Source organism: Tachypleus tridentatus, chromosome 10 (genome assembly GCF_004210375.1).
Source record: "Tachypleus tridentatus isolate NWPU-2018 chromosome 10, ASM421037v1, whole genome shotgun sequence".
Taxonomy (NCBI): Eukaryota; Metazoa; Arthropoda; class Merostomata; order Xiphosura; family Limulidae; genus Tachypleus; species Tachypleus tridentatus.
This window is the reverse complement of record NC_134834.1, coordinates 31,198,439-31,215,390: the sequence shown is the minus strand read 5'-3', so window position 1 is coordinate 31,215,390 and position 16,952 is coordinate 31,198,439. Positions and strand designations below refer to the sequence as shown.

The 16,952-nt window shown below is 34.4% G+C and overlaps 1 protein-coding gene across 4 annotated transcripts in view; it reads right to left on the bottom strand.

Moving 5' to 3' along the window:
• LOC143228992 (E3 ubiquitin-protein ligase TRIM33-like) overlaps positions 1-16,952 on the bottom strand; it is a 55,567-nt gene that overhangs the window by 22,050 nt on the left and 16,565 nt on the right. For 2 of the 4 annotated variants that reach the window (XM_076460580.1, XM_076460581.1), the window contains exons 2-7: positions 5,896-6,227; positions 4,998-5,257; positions 3,709-3,919; positions 3,083-3,313; positions 1,625-2,097; positions 145-518 (exon numbers count right to left, since the gene is read on the bottom strand). In XM_076460580.1, the coding sequence (XP_076316695.1) occupies positions 145-518; positions 1,625-2,097; positions 3,083-3,313; positions 3,709-3,919; positions 4,998-5,257; positions 5,896-6,227 (1,881 nt within the window). The remainder of the gene's footprint in view (positions 1-144; positions 519-1,624; positions 2,098-3,082; positions 3,314-3,708; positions 3,920-4,997; positions 5,258-5,895; positions 6,228-16,952) is intronic. The other 2 variants (XM_076460582.1, XM_076460583.1) reach the window with 2 other exon arrangements.

Sequence of the window (16,952 nt, the reverse complement as noted above, 5' to 3'; positions counted from 1 at the left end):
AATTAAATGTATTTTCTTTTTCAAATCTTTACACTTATTTTTCAACTCCAATGAAAGCAAGTTATGTTAATCTAATTATGTTTATAATATTGTAAATTACTTCTGCCACATATGAATTAAGTACACAACTACAAGAACACTTACACCTACCATTTGTTCTGTTAGCTATGTGAGTTATAATGGGTGATGAGTGCATGCGATTGTCATGGGATGGTGGATGACTGACCCTATTGACTGTTCCAGGTGAAGAATTGTTCCCTGGTGAGAAGTGACTCAACCTCGACGTGTTTACCATGTTACGGGCATGAGACATAGTAACGGTTGAAGTAGTAGTTGTTACTGGTGCAGGATCATCGTCAATAACTATCACTTGAGATGGTGAAGGTTGGCGAGGTGCTGGATGAGGCAGTATCTGAAGCCCTGGGGGAAGATTAGGTGTTGCAAGTGGAATAGATTTCTGTTGGTTTGGCTGGGAATTTGTTCGAGAAGTAGTTGATCTCTGAGCTTGTACATGACTGCTACAACAGTTGAGGTTGGATTTAAGAAAAGGTTAAATTCCTCTGTTAATTATTATGGATTTTAAGTGAACCAATATAGAAATAATAAGTTATAAAAAACATTGAAATAAACATATTAATAAATAACCAAAAGAATCTTCTACAGAGTTGGCCATGGCAACATACTATCCCCAAAAAAGATACTAATTTTGTAGTATTTTCCTTCTGGAAAGTAACCACAGCCAATAATACTTAAAATGTGAAGTTAGACCAGCACATTAAAATCATTATGTGGTGGTAAAAACATCAGAACTATGGAAAAGTTATGTCACACTAAGTACAATATAAATGGGAGAATCATTCATGATCTTAGGAAAAACATGTAGATTCAAGAAGTCTTGACAGAAATGAAATAAAAATCCTATAATCTGAGCAATTTCACAGAATGAAATATTCATGGTAGCCCACCCTATATATTTGCAGCTGTATGCATGTATAAGTTACTATCTTCTAATGTTATAACTACAACCATAGTATTAAGACATTTTTAATCTTTTATATCCAAACTCAGTGTGTTAGTCATTACATTATGGAACAAAACTTTTACTTTTTTATTCCTGGGCAGAAAGTGTTATTTCCCGATTGATTATGCCTAAAGTAAATGGAAAAAAATCTATTTTTCTTCAAACTTTGCTTTTGAGTCCTGGGAGTATATAACAAAAACATGATTGAAGACTATACTTGGAGCCCGATACATGAAAGTGGTTTACATTATAGTTGTAAATCTTGAAAAACTACTCATTTCTGAACATTTTTGTATAACTTTAGTATAAAAACATGTACATTTTGATTCATATGGTGTTTTATTCAGACCTTATGTAAATGAAAATGTGTAAATTTGTCCGTTTTTACAAATAAATTAAGTTAATTTCTAAATTTCATTATCCAGGTCACAAAAGCAAAGTTTGAAGGGAATAATGGCCATTTTCTGTACTTTTACAACATAAGCAATTAAGAAATAACACATACTAACCAGGAACAAAATTTGTGTTACATAGTGTTATATATCATGAAATAAAATGCTCCAGTCTTAGAATGTTACGTTTGGATCATATAAAATCACAAACCTTTGTCTGTTGTTGGTTGCAGGAGTTTTAACAGGAGAAATAGTAATATTTGAATTTAATGACACAGGAAGTGAGAGAGCCACTGAGGATGGAGAAGGTTGTGATGGAGAAGGGGGTGCTTGAGAGTTTGCTTGCCGTAACTGTACAGGATAAGGTCTTGTCTGCTGTACCATTTGAGGGCTTTGGACCCTAACCTGATTTCCAGGCATGCACTGTTGCCAGTTAGCTGTTGTTTGATTGGATCGGGGAGAAATACCCTGCTGCTGGCTTGTGCTCAAAAGGTTCCTTAGTTGTACAGGAGAATGACCAGCTAAGTTGGAATGAGTAGAAGATGAAACCTGTTGCTGAGGGTAACCCTTATTGAGAGGTTGGCCCATAACAGGCCCACGAGATCTCACAGACATATTTGTCCCATTAACATTTCCATAGGAACCTGGAGGCCGGCCTCCTTGAGACGGAATCATTCCTCTTGGCTGAAATTAAAATATAAATTATGTAAGTCCTTGACCTTATCTTCCTCTCCACTGCTTCAAATGCCTAAAATTATATCATCAGACTAAAATGGTATGTTTAAGAAACCATTTTAATTTAAAGGCACAACAAAAGTAATATCAAATGAAGTGGTGAAGACAGTATAATAATCATTAATAACTGTTCTATAATCTTTGTTTTCTAGTTTTTTCATTGTGTAACATAACTGACTGATTATCAACATTAAACGTTTTTTTCTAATGGTAAAAAAACTGGTGAACACTTTATAACATGTACACAGAAGCTTTGTGTGTAGTAATAAAGTATGCAGTACAATAAAACCAAGACTCAAAAACAAAACGCTGAAAGAGTTTTGATAATGAAGTCCCCTACAATGGAGCTGGATAAGTAAATTGTATAGTCATCATATTAATTCTGCAAGTCTCTTTCTAACTGCTCATTTTGCAGTCAACTCAAAAATATTAAATATTTTAAAATGTTCACTCACTATTTTCTATAACTCTTGAAGGTCTTAACTAAGTTTGGATTTTATTATCAAGTGATTATGCAGGTATCTTTCCTTATCCTTCGCCCTTAAATATTTAACATCTTCAAAACAGATCCAAAAAACTGAAATTTGATTATTGTGACTTCTTAAAAATGTCAAATGTATTATGATACTTAATTCAAACACATCATTTAAATCTCCATTTTGTGCTAAAATCTAGAAAGAATAATAAAGTTTAAGTACCTTATTACATGTGAAACATTTTATATGTCAAAATTACTAAACTATACATTTACCCTTTTTCTTCATACTGCACATTAGTGTATGTGTTAGTTTGTGACAGAGCATATACTGAAAACTGTTCAAATTTGTTTTATGAGAAATTAAGAGTTACCTTGTATTACTGACTTGGGCCAAACTATACTATATTTTGACCTGTGAGTAATGACTGTACAAACAGGCTGGTTGTTTTTATTTACCTGTGGACCATGTGTAACAGATGGTGTCTGCATCCTCAGGGAAGTGTTAACTCCCTGCTGGCCTCTACCTATACCAGCAGGGAACATCCCACCAACAGGCTGCTGATCAACCATCAGGCAACCAAGATGGCTTATGTACTCACTCAGGAACTGAGACTCATAGGCAAATTTTATATCAACCATATGTTGAGGATTGGGAACTTCACAACGACGTCGAAGAACATGTCTAAGCTGAGCAAGAAGAAACCAGAAGTTATAAGTCTTTTCAAAAGATAAGAGTGTACATAAACAAGAATTTGTGCTTTGAATGGTTGGCACCACCAACCCACAACTTTAAAAGACTGTTCAAATTTAACAACAGAGTGCTTGTACTTAACTTTTTTAAATTTTTACATACAAGACAGACTGTCATAAAGACAATTGTTTTAACTCTTTGATATGAGAAGTACATCTTACATACAATATATGCCCTAAAGGTCAATTTAAGAGAAAAAAACACTTTCTGAAATAAGGCCTATTTATTGAATTAAAACATTTTCAGTTTTGACCATGTTACAGAAGTATTCTATAAAAACCTTTTATTCAGCACTCACTTAAAACTTCTTGTTTGCAGACAAACATCTTACTTGATTTGTTAAAGCCTTTTTGCTATACACAAGAGCTATATCACTTCCCTTGTTAATGACAGACTCAGCAAATCTCTGACAATGGTACAACCTCTGGGAGAGATTTACAAGCTCTTCGTTTTTCATAGTCAACTGTTTTTTCTTCTGACTACAGACTTCATTCAGTTCTTGAAGCAGAAGCTTTCCTCGCCGATTGATTTCAGTAATGAACCTATAACAAACCAGGAAATTAAAACTTTTCATTCAAAGCTTACACCATTCAAAATGCACAGATATTTGTAAAAATGTAAATGTTTACAAGTTTCAGCAGATACTCATGATAATTTGTCAGTAAAATAATATATACAACTTTCCCTGAGGATGAATTTTAAACTAATTTTCAAAAGTTACCTCTTAGTCTTGTTTTGTAGGTAGAAAAAACAAACAAAAAACTATGTTAAAAAGACCTGTCTCAGTTTTTACTAAAAGTATTGCAACACTGGACAAGATACTAGTATTTTCATTATCTTTAATAAGAGTTGATGGGTAACCCTTTTAAAGTAAGGAGAAACCATGCTTAATAGGCATGATCCCCTTAAGAGAGTTCAGAGTATGCTCCCCCTCAAAAAAGTTTGAAAATCAAGATTTTCAGAAATAACATTTCTTGTATTTTCTGCTTGTTTTCAACACTTTTTGTATAAACAGAACAACTTTGTTCCCTCCTTCACTCTGATGATACTCTCAAATAGGAGAAAATATGAAACTGTTTTTTTGTTTTGTGTTTGTTGCAAGTTACCGACTTAATCACTAACTATATTTTGTTACATGTAGATGAACATGTTTAAAACAAAGTCTCACTTTGCTTCAAAAGCATAAGTGGCTTCTAAATGATTAAAGACAATTCTTTAAAAAAAAGATATTCAAAAGGTCACATCAATGCTGGTGAGTCTGGTTCCTCCAGGATGAAAAGAAAGCAAGTAGAAAGGACATACTCAAAACCATAGTAGCAGGTAGACAAGCTGCACTTTAAAACCAATGAATAAAAAAAATGTTAAACTTTCTAATCATCTGTTTAACTTCTGACAAATTTTTTATGCTCAGTGAGACACTATTACAATATTGTGAAACAAAAATAATTTGCTTAGCATGCTCATTAAACAATCAAATCACTAAATATAGTTTTACAGACTCATTAATTATGCCTTAAACATTTCTTACTACTTGAAGAAATACTTAGTTATCCATTATTTATCATTACATTTCAGTTGAAAGATGGGCAACAATAGAAAAGTAAATACAAAAATACATACTTTACAGCAAACATCTTGATTTCTTGAGTGACTTCTTTTTCTCTCTCTGTCACCTCATCCTGTCTCTTGCTAATTAGGGATCTTGCATTTTCTATGTATTTTTGCTTCTCCTTTATTTTTGTAAGCAGTGTACTCAAGTATAGTTTATGTTGTTCACATGCAGCCGAGAGAAACTGGTATTTGTGGTCTTTGTGTTCTAGGAGTTGACAGTCTCGGCAAGTCAACTTATCACAACTTTCACAGTACAACTTCAATGGTTCCTACAAGAATAGTGACAACAATTCTAACCTCATCATGCAAACAGTTCTCAACACTTCTGAGTTATGTATTTCAATCAGTTGACCATATTTAACTTCTCAGCCCATTAAAATTCAATTTCATTTGGGTGCAAAACACATGAAAATTCTACTTTAGAAGCCATCAAACAATATTTATACATTTTATTAGAACACAAGTATATCATAACATACTAAATGTAATTTTCCCTTACAACAGAAAGTCCTATCTAGTGATTTCTAACTAAGCCTCAACTTGTAACTTATGTAGATAATGGTTAAATGGTCTAAAATATTGTGATAAACTATTATAAAAATATTTAGTCATTACCATAATAAAGGTGTTTTCTTTTGGAAAGACCTTAAACAAATAGCTTACATGAATTTTTACAAGTATTATAGGCTGAATAATTTTGAGAGAGAGAGAACAAAATTAATTCTGTATAAAAAATTTTGTTCAGTAAAATAAATTTATTTTGGCTTGATAAGACTATATAAACAATTTTTTTTGAAAATAAGCATTAAGACACTGAAGAAACACAATTTCTTTAATGTTAAGTCAACATAATTTTTTCAATAGGTATAATGAACAACAGGACAACATTTTCCATAAGCAACTTCACCTTTGAATGTAAAGGACAGAAGAGGTACTTCTGATCAAGACCTGATGTCTTCTCTCCTTCCATGTCATCACGTGGACGCACACTATGATCTTTTGTAACTTTAACCCGTTGATGAGCTTGAATACACATTTCACATAGCCACTCTTGGCAGTCAGTACAAAACCCAGATGCTGGTGCACTATCCTCGCAGCTTGTGCAACAGGGGGCTCTTTTCTCACACCCTTCCAAAGACTCATTGGCTTGAGCCACATTCTCAAGAATAAAGAGATGGTCAATAGCATTGCCTGGGTTAATCTCTTCATTACAAGCTGGACAGGTCACTGGCTTGGTTACTGAAGTTCGATAGATATATCACAACTGTTTTAATTTATCTAAAATAACTAATGTACACATATAATGAAGAACATTCTAAGATAAACAGAACCAACACATTCTTACTGTTCTTGATGATGAAAAACCTACTTGAAATAAAAATATATCTCAGAATAGCTAGTATGGGTATTATCACCATAATGGTAAGCAGAAAACAATGTTTCAACCTTCCTAGGTCATTTTCAGGTTAAGAAAGAGTTTGAATGTGACTGTTGGCAGACACGTCTTAGGGACAAGAGTATAAACATGTAAGGGGTTTTAGGGGATGTTGCAGGTGGATGTTAGGTTATTATTTAATATAAGTATAAAGGTGTTCCTTTATTGGTTTAATTTTGGTTTTAGTTGCTGTATAAGTAAGGCTTCTTTCAACTAACGCCCCCTACAATCCTGTACCTCTTTATACTTTCATCTGTAAGACTTGTGTCCATCAATGGTCACATTCAAACTCTCTCTTTCTTAACCTTAAAAAAACCCATGAAGGTCAAAACGTTGTTTGCTGCTTATCAATAAACTTCAAAGCAGACATTGTAATGTTTTGACAGTTTCATTCAATGCTCATGGATATTTGGTTTTAGCTTTTCACATACATTTCATTTTTAGCACTGACTAAAGAATGGAAAATATATGCAGATAGGCAGTAAACCAAGTCAGATACATTTTTATTTTTCTTATCAGCTTGTTCTTTTCTTGTGGGTCTTTGAGTATCAAGGTTACAAAACTGATTCCAAGTGGAAGTAACTAAATAACAACAACAAAAATAATGCAACAATATAACAGAATGTATGCCACTGTAGTCTTATATCTTATATTCATTTTGTTTCTTATCATCCGAGCTTTCTTTTATGATGTATGATACTCAAAGGCCTTCAGGAAAAGTGCAAGCCAAAATGTGAGGTAAAAGAAACGAATACAAAAACAGAATTTCTCTGAAGTTGTCCATTTTTACTGAACAGGAGGTATGAAAATCCCATTACTGAATACCCAGATAAAACATTTGAAAGCAACTATTATTTGACAGATTCTTTAAATTAAAATAGTGTATCCAATGCTAAAAAAAAAAAAAAATCGTTTGCAATCCCCAAACATTCCTTCTCGATCTTATGAGTACACTATCCTGTGTTTGCTACGTTTCAGCTAACATGTAAATTATTCAAAATAATTCTTTATATTTCAATTCAGTTTGATTGCACACAGTTGCTTATGTGAACAATGCAAGTGTCCTCATTCAGGTGCACCAGACAGATATCTTAATTGGCCATTGAACACAGAGATGATTGCTGTTACTTTAATATGGCATTTTAACACACGTGGCTGTAGTTTCCATTGCAAAGTTGCATAATAATTCGAATCTTCCTTTCTTCTATACTCAGAAGTGTATGGTTTAGGGTCACGTGAGTGAGAACGTGACATGTGCAAGTTGACGTCTTTGGCATTATTATATTTTATTATTCAAAGTCAGGTTCTATCCTGTTAAATAAATACAGATGAAATTATTTTTCGTGCTTCTTTTTCAACTTCACTACCAATAACATTTGCTTATTTTCAGTTTCGTAACGATCTCGATTCAAAGCTTTGATTGGGTGGACCGTAAAGTCAACTTTCTCTTATTCTTACGAGGTTTTTATTTTAACATTACAATTGACTTTCTTTTATCTTATCTCACATATAGAAAAGACAATAAAAATGAACTGGTTAAAACATTATTGAAGTTTCTCCACACTTGTACTGTCAGTTTGTTTGTCTTTGAAATTCGCGCAAAGCCACATGAGGGCTATCTGTGCTAGCGCCCCTAATTTAGCAACTTTACTCTTTTACCAACGAATAGTGAGATTGACCGTCACATTGTGACACCCCCACGGCTGAAAAGGCGGGCATGTTTGGTATGACGGATGTTCGAACCCGCGACCCGAGGATAACGAGTCGAGTGTCTTAACCACTTGGCCATGTCGGGCCAGTATTAGTTCAACACACTCAACGCAAAACGTTTGCCTTTGTTTTCTAAACAGTGTTATGCTTGTTTTTTATCGTTTCATTGGATAAAAAACATTGCACTTTTACATCTGAAATATTGCTACTTTATTTGTTGACAAATTTAATGTGGGTTTAGAGAGAAACGCGATTTTCCTGGATTATTTTGAATTTCGCGCAAAACTACATGGAGGATATCTAGGCTAGTCATCCATAATTTAGCAGTGAAAGACTAGAGGGAAAGCAGCTATTCATTATCACCCACCGCCAATTCTTGGGCGACTCTTGTACTAACAAATAATGGAATTGGCTGAAATATGATAACGCCCCACAGATAAAAAAGAGAGCATAGTTGGTGAGATAGTTGGCCATGCTGGGACTGGAGACACACGAATCGACACTCTTTGCCGTAATATTTTTCAAACTTTCATTTACATTTACCAGTTCCTAACTAATTACTCTATAGGAATTCTGTTTGCAAGGGTATACCACTATTTATTTAAACATTATATACCAGGAAAATTTAAATGTATATCTATTTTAACTTTCAGGAATAAAATTTATTTTTAATGTTACAGGTTTACAAAGTACAGAAGTCTATCAGCACACATACATTTACATCACTAATTCAAATTACTACTACAGCAGGGAACAAAAATCCGGGTACGAATCGCAGTTTTTTGAAACAAAACAATCCGAGAAACCCATCACTTTCCTCTTTACTTTGCATAAACATGCAGACTTATTCCTTTGTCTTGTTTACTGTCTTCGAGAATAACACCACAGTCAGAGTCTTAACGTTTCAATTTGATTTATACTAGCTTCTTCTTCATTGGAATTCGGTCAATATTTTAGACCAGGGAGGGCTAAGTTGACCATAGACCCAAACTGTATACCAAAGCTGATGTTCGTTTCTCGGAAATCCCCACCCCCCAATGTCACATAGAATATTTTCACGCTTTGTCATGCATATATCGAATACACTGTTGCAAATTATAATGTATCTCGAACGAGTTTCCGATTTATTATGTTACGTATTACGATTTCAAATAGCCGGAAATTTGAATTTCGAAGATAACTGAACTCCGATATGTATCAACTTTATGATATTTGCCAACGAAATTGACACATACAATTTTCTTTATTGCCACATATATATTTTACTAAACAAACAACAATACAATTTATAATAAATAATGATTTATATACTAAAGCTTTAAAAACTTACAAACAATACTGAGTGTTCTGTCCGGTCTAGATTGTTTGTTTTTAATTTTGCGCAAAGCACAACGAGGGCTATCTGCACTATCCGTCCTTAATTTTGCAGTGTAAGACAAGAGAGAAGGCGGCTAGTCGTCACCACCCACCGACAACTCTAGGGCTACCCTTTCACCAACGAATAGTAAGATTGACGAGCACGTTTGTTGCAACGGAGATACGAACCCACGACCTTCAGGTTACAAGTCGAGTGTCTTACCCACCTGGCCATGCCGGGTCTATCTAGTTTGAAACTGAGTATTTATCGACGGTTTACAATGAGTGAAATAATTCTATGTTGATACACAGGTACACTTTACATAAATGGAAGCCGGCTAACTTCTTCACACGCGAGTATGTTTTTTTTTTTAATCAACGAAAATATTTAATGACCTCATAGCAATACTAACGTTCTAATTTAATTTACTGAAGCTAAATGGTTTGTAATATTCTAAATCTATAATCGTTCCTGATCAAACATCTGTAGTTTTCCGATTAATAAGCATTTATCACAGTTATAGCTTCAGAGGTTTATAGTTTAATATTGTTGGTTTGCTACAATTAGTATACTATAACTTTGCGCGTTGATTTGTAAACGTTAAGTCGAGGTTCTCAAATGTTCATTGGCAATAATACTGACATTTACGAGTATTTTACATACAAGCACAGTACATTGTTGATTCTTATGCTCGAGAATCTTCTACAAATTTAAAGAATATGTGGGTTTGATTGTTTATTTGTATTTCGCCCAAAGCTACAAGAGGGCTACCTGCGCTGGCCGTCCCTAATTTAGTAGTGTAGGACTAGAAGGAAAGCGCCTAGTCATCACAACCCACCGCCAAATCTTGGGCTATTCTTTGACCAACGACGATTGACTGAAATGTTGTAGTCCAGGCGGCTAAAATGGAAAGCATGTTTGGTGCAACTGTGATTCGAACTCACGACCTTCAGATTACGAGTCGAGCGCCATGCCAGGCTGAGAATATGCGTTTTTCGCAATACACAATTAAAAATACAAGTTATATACATTTCTCAATATATATTTAACCAAAACAAACCTAAATATTAAATACATGATAGTTTATTTGTTTTTGAATTTCGCACAAAGCAACTCGAGGGCTATCTGTGCTAGCCGTCCCTAATTTAGCAGTGTAAGACTAAAGGGAAGGCAGCTAGTCATCACCGTTCACCGCCAACTGGTGGCCTACTCTTTTACCAACGAATAGTGGGACTGACCACACATAACGCCCTCACAGCTAAAAAGGGCGAGCATGTTTTGTGTTACAGGGATTCGAACCTGAGATCCTCAGATTACGAGTAAAGTGTCTTAACCACCTGGCTATGCTGGGCACGAACAGATTGTGTAAAGAGTGATGTGTCGTAAAGATTCATCTGAAAAACGATTAGCGGTAACCTTCAATTGCAATATCCGAGTTACTTCTTCCTCCGATTAACTATTTGCTGCAATTTGTGAGAGCTGAGGTGTTTAGTATTTCTTGCAATTTTATTTTACATGCTAGAAACTAACTGCCATGTATGGTACAATAAATATTAGGGTTTGAAGTTTCATAAATATGTCATTCTATAAATGATACTTAAAACTGTTGGTACTTTGTGAAACTCCATAATTAGAGAATTGAGGGAAAACAAGGAAATCGTACGTTTTACAAGTACGTCACTTATTACGACTATATCTCGTTCTTCCTTAATTCGGTTAATAAAAGTGTTAATGGAATAAAAACATACCATTTATCTCTTTTTTTTTGGCAGTAGATGTCTTTACTTTTAGTACTTCATTTAGTTATTATAATGTTTAAAATGATGAATGTTAAAAAAAAAGCTAAATTACTTAAATTCAAAATTGACTAGCAGTTTCTGATAATCAAATCCAAACTATTTTGTCACTTGCAGAGTAACAAAAAAATGTCATGTGAAAATGTTTTTTTTATCTTCAAGTTCCACAATATATCAGGAGTCAAGTTAGTTATTGTATTAATTTGTTTGTAGTGTAAATTTTCTGCATAATTAGAGAAATTAATAATACAGGAAGAGCTTAGTTATAAACTCATCACATGTATATTTCACAACATGGGCTTCTGGTGCTATATTTCAAAACATTTATTTCTTCTGTTTATTCATACATGTAGCAACACGTAAAAGGATGTATGAAAACAATTTGGGTGAATTAATAGCAAGGATTTTTTTTTCAATATTTCCTTATGAAGACTTAAGCAGTATTCCATGTCTTGAACAACTGAGAGATGAAAATAAAGTTGAAGAAGATAACCTCATAAATTCTGAGTTTGTTAAATTAAATTTTAATAAAACTTTAAAGAATTATAAGGCTCCTTCCTAGGCCAGATAATATTTCTCAGAAGGTTTTAAAGGAGTCTTGAGACTGGATGTGTGAGCGACTTGCCACAATATTTTTCTGGTTCTTAAAAAGTTGACAAGTGCTAACAAATTGGACATTAGTTAATATCACTCTTATCCCAGTAATGATAGGCCTATTAGTCTCATATCTAGCTACATGTAATATTGTTGCTAATTAAGGACTAAACATTTCCAGACTTTCTTGTTACGTGATATAAATACTCGCAGATACAGAGAGAAAGTCAAAATGGCAAGTTAACTGAGTGACTGACACTTTAACCGTTACGGACGATTTCTAAAGAAGTAAAAAAAAAGTTAGTTAATGAAAGAAAACGTGAAGTTAGCCGGCGTATGAGTTATAAGTCTTAATCGGTGATTTCTAAAGTATGTTTTATAGATATATTGCAACAACACAAATAGGATAAACTGAGGTCTAAAGTAACTGAACCAGACTGTGTGGACATCTGACGAAAAGGGGGGGGGGGAGAATTATATAAAACTCTGAATACAACTGTGGTAACCAACAAGCCGAGTTAAGTCAGAAATGGTTAAGTCTGTTAGAAAAGAAGTTATACTACGTAATTGTTAGTTTAACCGTAACGGGTGATATTTTAAAGTGAGTTTCGCATTTTATCAGAGATAAGGACAATAATTTATATTGTCAAAGGGTATTCTAAATAAATTGAACCCGCTTGTGTGGACTTTGACCAAAAGGAAGCAATTACTTAATGTTCTGGGTACAACTGTAAGAGATAACCCACAGGATAACAAGTGAATTTATTGCAAATTGTACAGTAAGTAAAACAGAGAAACAATTCATCTTGTCAGTTTGGTTCCAAAGTAAATGAACAAGCGTGTGTAAGTAAGCTTTTGACAAGAAATATAATTATTTAGATTTTTGATACAACTGTGATATCTTGTAAAGAATTTTTTGTACATAAATTTGACTTATTGTGAATATATTGTTTTAAAACAAATGGATTGTGTGTGCTGTCCGTTTTTGTTTTATTTTTAAATTTCGCACAAAGCTATACGAGGGCTATCTGCGCTAGCCGTCCCAAATTTAGCAGTGTTAGGTTAGAGAGAAGCCAGCTAGTCATCACCACCCACCGCCAGCCAACTCTTGGGCTACTTATTTACCAACGAAGAGTGGGATTGACTTATAACGGCCCGATGGCTGAAAAGGCGAGCATGTGTGGTGTAACAAAGAATCGAACCCGCGACTCTCGGATTACGAGTCGAGTGCTTTAACCACCTAGCCATGCTGGACCCTGTCCGTTTATAGTTCAAATTTGTCGCCAAGCCACAGACACCTACTGTTAAAGACCTCAGCCCACACATAAAACTTTGATAGTATCTAAGATCAATTAGTTCATGCTTTTACACGTTTTTAACATTTAAAAATCCTAACCTGATTAAGTGTACTAGCCATGATAAAACAACACTGGGGCAAAAATATCAAGAATTACATGGAAGATATTATTTATTTTAATATGGGACCGAATGCACCATTTGGTGCCCACCAACGGATCATTTTGAAAATAGCACCAGTAATTCAATAAATTAAAATACTTAATTAATAAAAGATAAAATAATACATATTTAACGAATTATTTAAATGTTTAATATCACAGAATTCGCTCGATAAATATTATATATAATGAGTTATTGATAATTATTTTAATGCATTACAGGTGTTATTTTTCAAAACGATCAGTTCGTGGACACCAAACAGAAAATATCCCATAATGCTTCTTCTCATAAACTTTAGACTTAAAATAATTACGAAATTTATATTAAAAATCATCTATACCACAGCTCAAAGAAAAACTACGCAATTGTTACTTTTTAAAGCAACTATGTGGGTGCGTTTTCTTATAGCAAAGCCACATCGGGCTATTTGCTGTGTTTACCGAAGGGAATCGAACCCTTGATTTTAGCATTGTAAATCCGAAAACTTATCGCTGTTCCAGCGGGGGATATTTTAAAATGAAATACAGATTACATAAATATAATTTTACATATAACACATTTTTTTAAAATTAAAATTATTACAAGAGTTCAAAATCTCCCACATGAAATTTCACACCTGTTTACTTTTTACCAATAACAAGTATTACTTTGGTGTGGCCTTAATAGCTACTAAACAGTCTTTGATGTATTGAACAGCAAGTTGCACCTTTATAGCAGATATTAAAGACACCTTAAAACAGACATAATTTGCCTTACTGCATTTTCCATTTTTTCAAATACAGTTTAATGAAGTACCAAAAATGTTATTTTATCTAATGAGCAAAATTTTCTGCTTGGTAGGGAAAGAGATTCACTAACGCCTTTCTGTTTCCAATACACATTAATTTATCATCTTGAAATCGAAGTCACTTTTAAATACACACATGAATTGTTTATTTAAATAGGCTTGGTTTGTTTCGAATTTCGCGCAAAGCTACACGAGGGCTACCTGCGCTAGCCGTCCCTAATTTGGCAGTGTAAGATTAGAGTGAAGGCAGCTAGTCATCACCACCAACCGCCAGCTCTTGGGCTACTCCTTCAACAACGAATAGCAAGATTGATCGTAATAGAGTTGGTGGTGGGTGGGTGGTGATGACTAGCTGCCTTCACTTTCGTCTTACACTGCCAAATTAGGAACGGCTAGCGCTGATAGCCCTCGTGTAGCTTTGCGTGAAATTAAACAAAAAACAAACAGCTTCAGATCTTAGTTAAAGACAATAATTACGTAGAAACTAGAAGAGACCTGCAAAACGTCTACAGTCACATTAGCAGCTATATTAAAACATTAATTATTAGCAAACATCTATCCATACCAGCCGTTTTAAAATACATAATATTCCCTTATATATTTCGTATTGTTTGTTTTTTGAATTTCGCGCAAAGCTACACTAAGGCTATCTGTGCTAGCCGTCCCAAATTTAGCAGTGGTAAGACTAGAGGGAAGGCAACTAGTCATCACCATCCACCGCCAGCTCTTGGGCAACTCTTACCAACAAATAGTGGGATTAATCGTCACATTATAACGCCCGCACGGCTGAAAGAGCGAGCATGTTCGGTGCGACGAGGATTCAAACCCGCGACCCTTAGATTTCGAATCGAACGCCTTAACCTACCTGGCAATGCTTTCGTAACAAATGCTTTCTTTCAATAAGAACTATTTGAAGATGTTTGTTTTTCAAAATACGAACTACTTAGAATTATATTTACATAAACGTTTAATTAAACCTAGTGTACACGTGTATTTCAATGCTTGAGCTGTTTATTGCTGATTTTGTTAAAATTTTACGATAATAGAAATAAATAAAATGTTAACACCTTTTGCCTTTGTAGAAAATAGATATGTTTCTGAATTTCACGTGTGTATATTTTGAATTATAAAACACCCTGTAATCATGGACGACCACAGAAATATTTTCAGGGTGGCGAGTAAAACGTATACGTAGATCATTTTCTTTTACATACAAGTTAACTGATCTAAAGAAAATGCGTTGTGTGCGCTTAAACGCAAACAGGTTTAATAAAAATTACTAAAACTATTTAATTTAACTACGACTTTACATCATAAGTAATTTCTTATGAAACGTAAGGGAGGGCAAATGACAAAATTGCACTTGTTTTTGACGGACATGGTAACATTAAAATTTCAATATATAATATTTAAGTATAGATTATATTTTTGTAATTGCCAGCTTCTACTGAATGCTTATTGTGACGATTTACAGTCATCAACAAAATACGTCTAAAAAGTAGACGAAGAAACCGTTATTAGAATCAAGTGAAAACTGACAGTCAGTTACATTAAGATCAACATGTCAGTATATTTTTTCCCCCCACAACAGCATATCGACCCTATTAGGTTCTGCTCAAATAACCCGTACTGATAAGACGCGTACACCAAAATCATGTCAACAAAATGTAGTTTTTCACAAATACGCCAGACTCTATTTCGCAATCTAGCTAAATCGACAGGAAAATCATGTTCCTGATTTACCTACAACTAAGTATAAACTATAACTAATGCTGAGTGCACACTCTGATGATAGGAGTAAAGAGAGTAATACTGTCCACCTGCCACTGTGCCAACTCCCAAGTATAATACCAAGCACGCCAGTTTCCGCCACGCAAGGGGTCACCTTGAGACTGGGGTCTCTCAGGAAATTATTACCAACGCGCCTTATCAGTATAGTTGCCAAGCAACGCTAAATTAATCGCACAACTGGTATATCTACCAAGCCCCGAGGGCTTGGTTTAACGGACCTAGAATACTTAGATCCAAGGCACTGTTGATATGGCTGAAAAGGCTATGGCTGAAGATTAGGTAGTCTAGACACGTCGGCGTATAGCTAACATATGCCATGTGCGCGAACAACTGCTACGCCACGTCATTAAACAGGATATAACTGGTTCTCAAAAATACATGTTGGGTTTCAGTTGTGTCGTCGGGGTTTACGATAAAATTCTGCGTAACGTACATAATCTTAATAGCTGGTTCGTGTTGGAAAAACCAAAAATCACGATATCAATGACAGATAATGCCTTTCTTTATATTTCTACAAGAGTACTTCTGACAGTGTTTTTAAAAGAAATAAATACTATCAGATTGTGTTCCTGAAATGTGAGGAAACCATAGAATTTTAATATTTCAATACTATTGAATAAACAGCCTAAGAACAACTAGTATTATACGTTTTACCATTTCCTGTAGAATGGGACATTAAAAAAATTGTGATGCTAAATTTTATATATATATATTAAACGCACACGTGATGCTAAATTTACAACATTTTTGCCACCATGTCAAAAGCAAATAGCCTTTAACAGAAAAATACTATCCCCCTGTAACCCGGATGCTTTCGAAAGGAAGGGTCGCGGGTTCAAATTCCCCATTACACCAAACATGCTCGCCCTTTCAGCCGTGGGGCGTTATAATGTGACAGTAAATCCCACTATTCGTTTGTCATCATAAGGTTAGTTGATTTTTTAAAAATAAAATAATGCGTGTGAGCGCGAATCTCACGCTCAGTGGATAAATGAGCGTTTGTTTGTTTTGAATTTCGCGCAAAGCTACTCGAGGG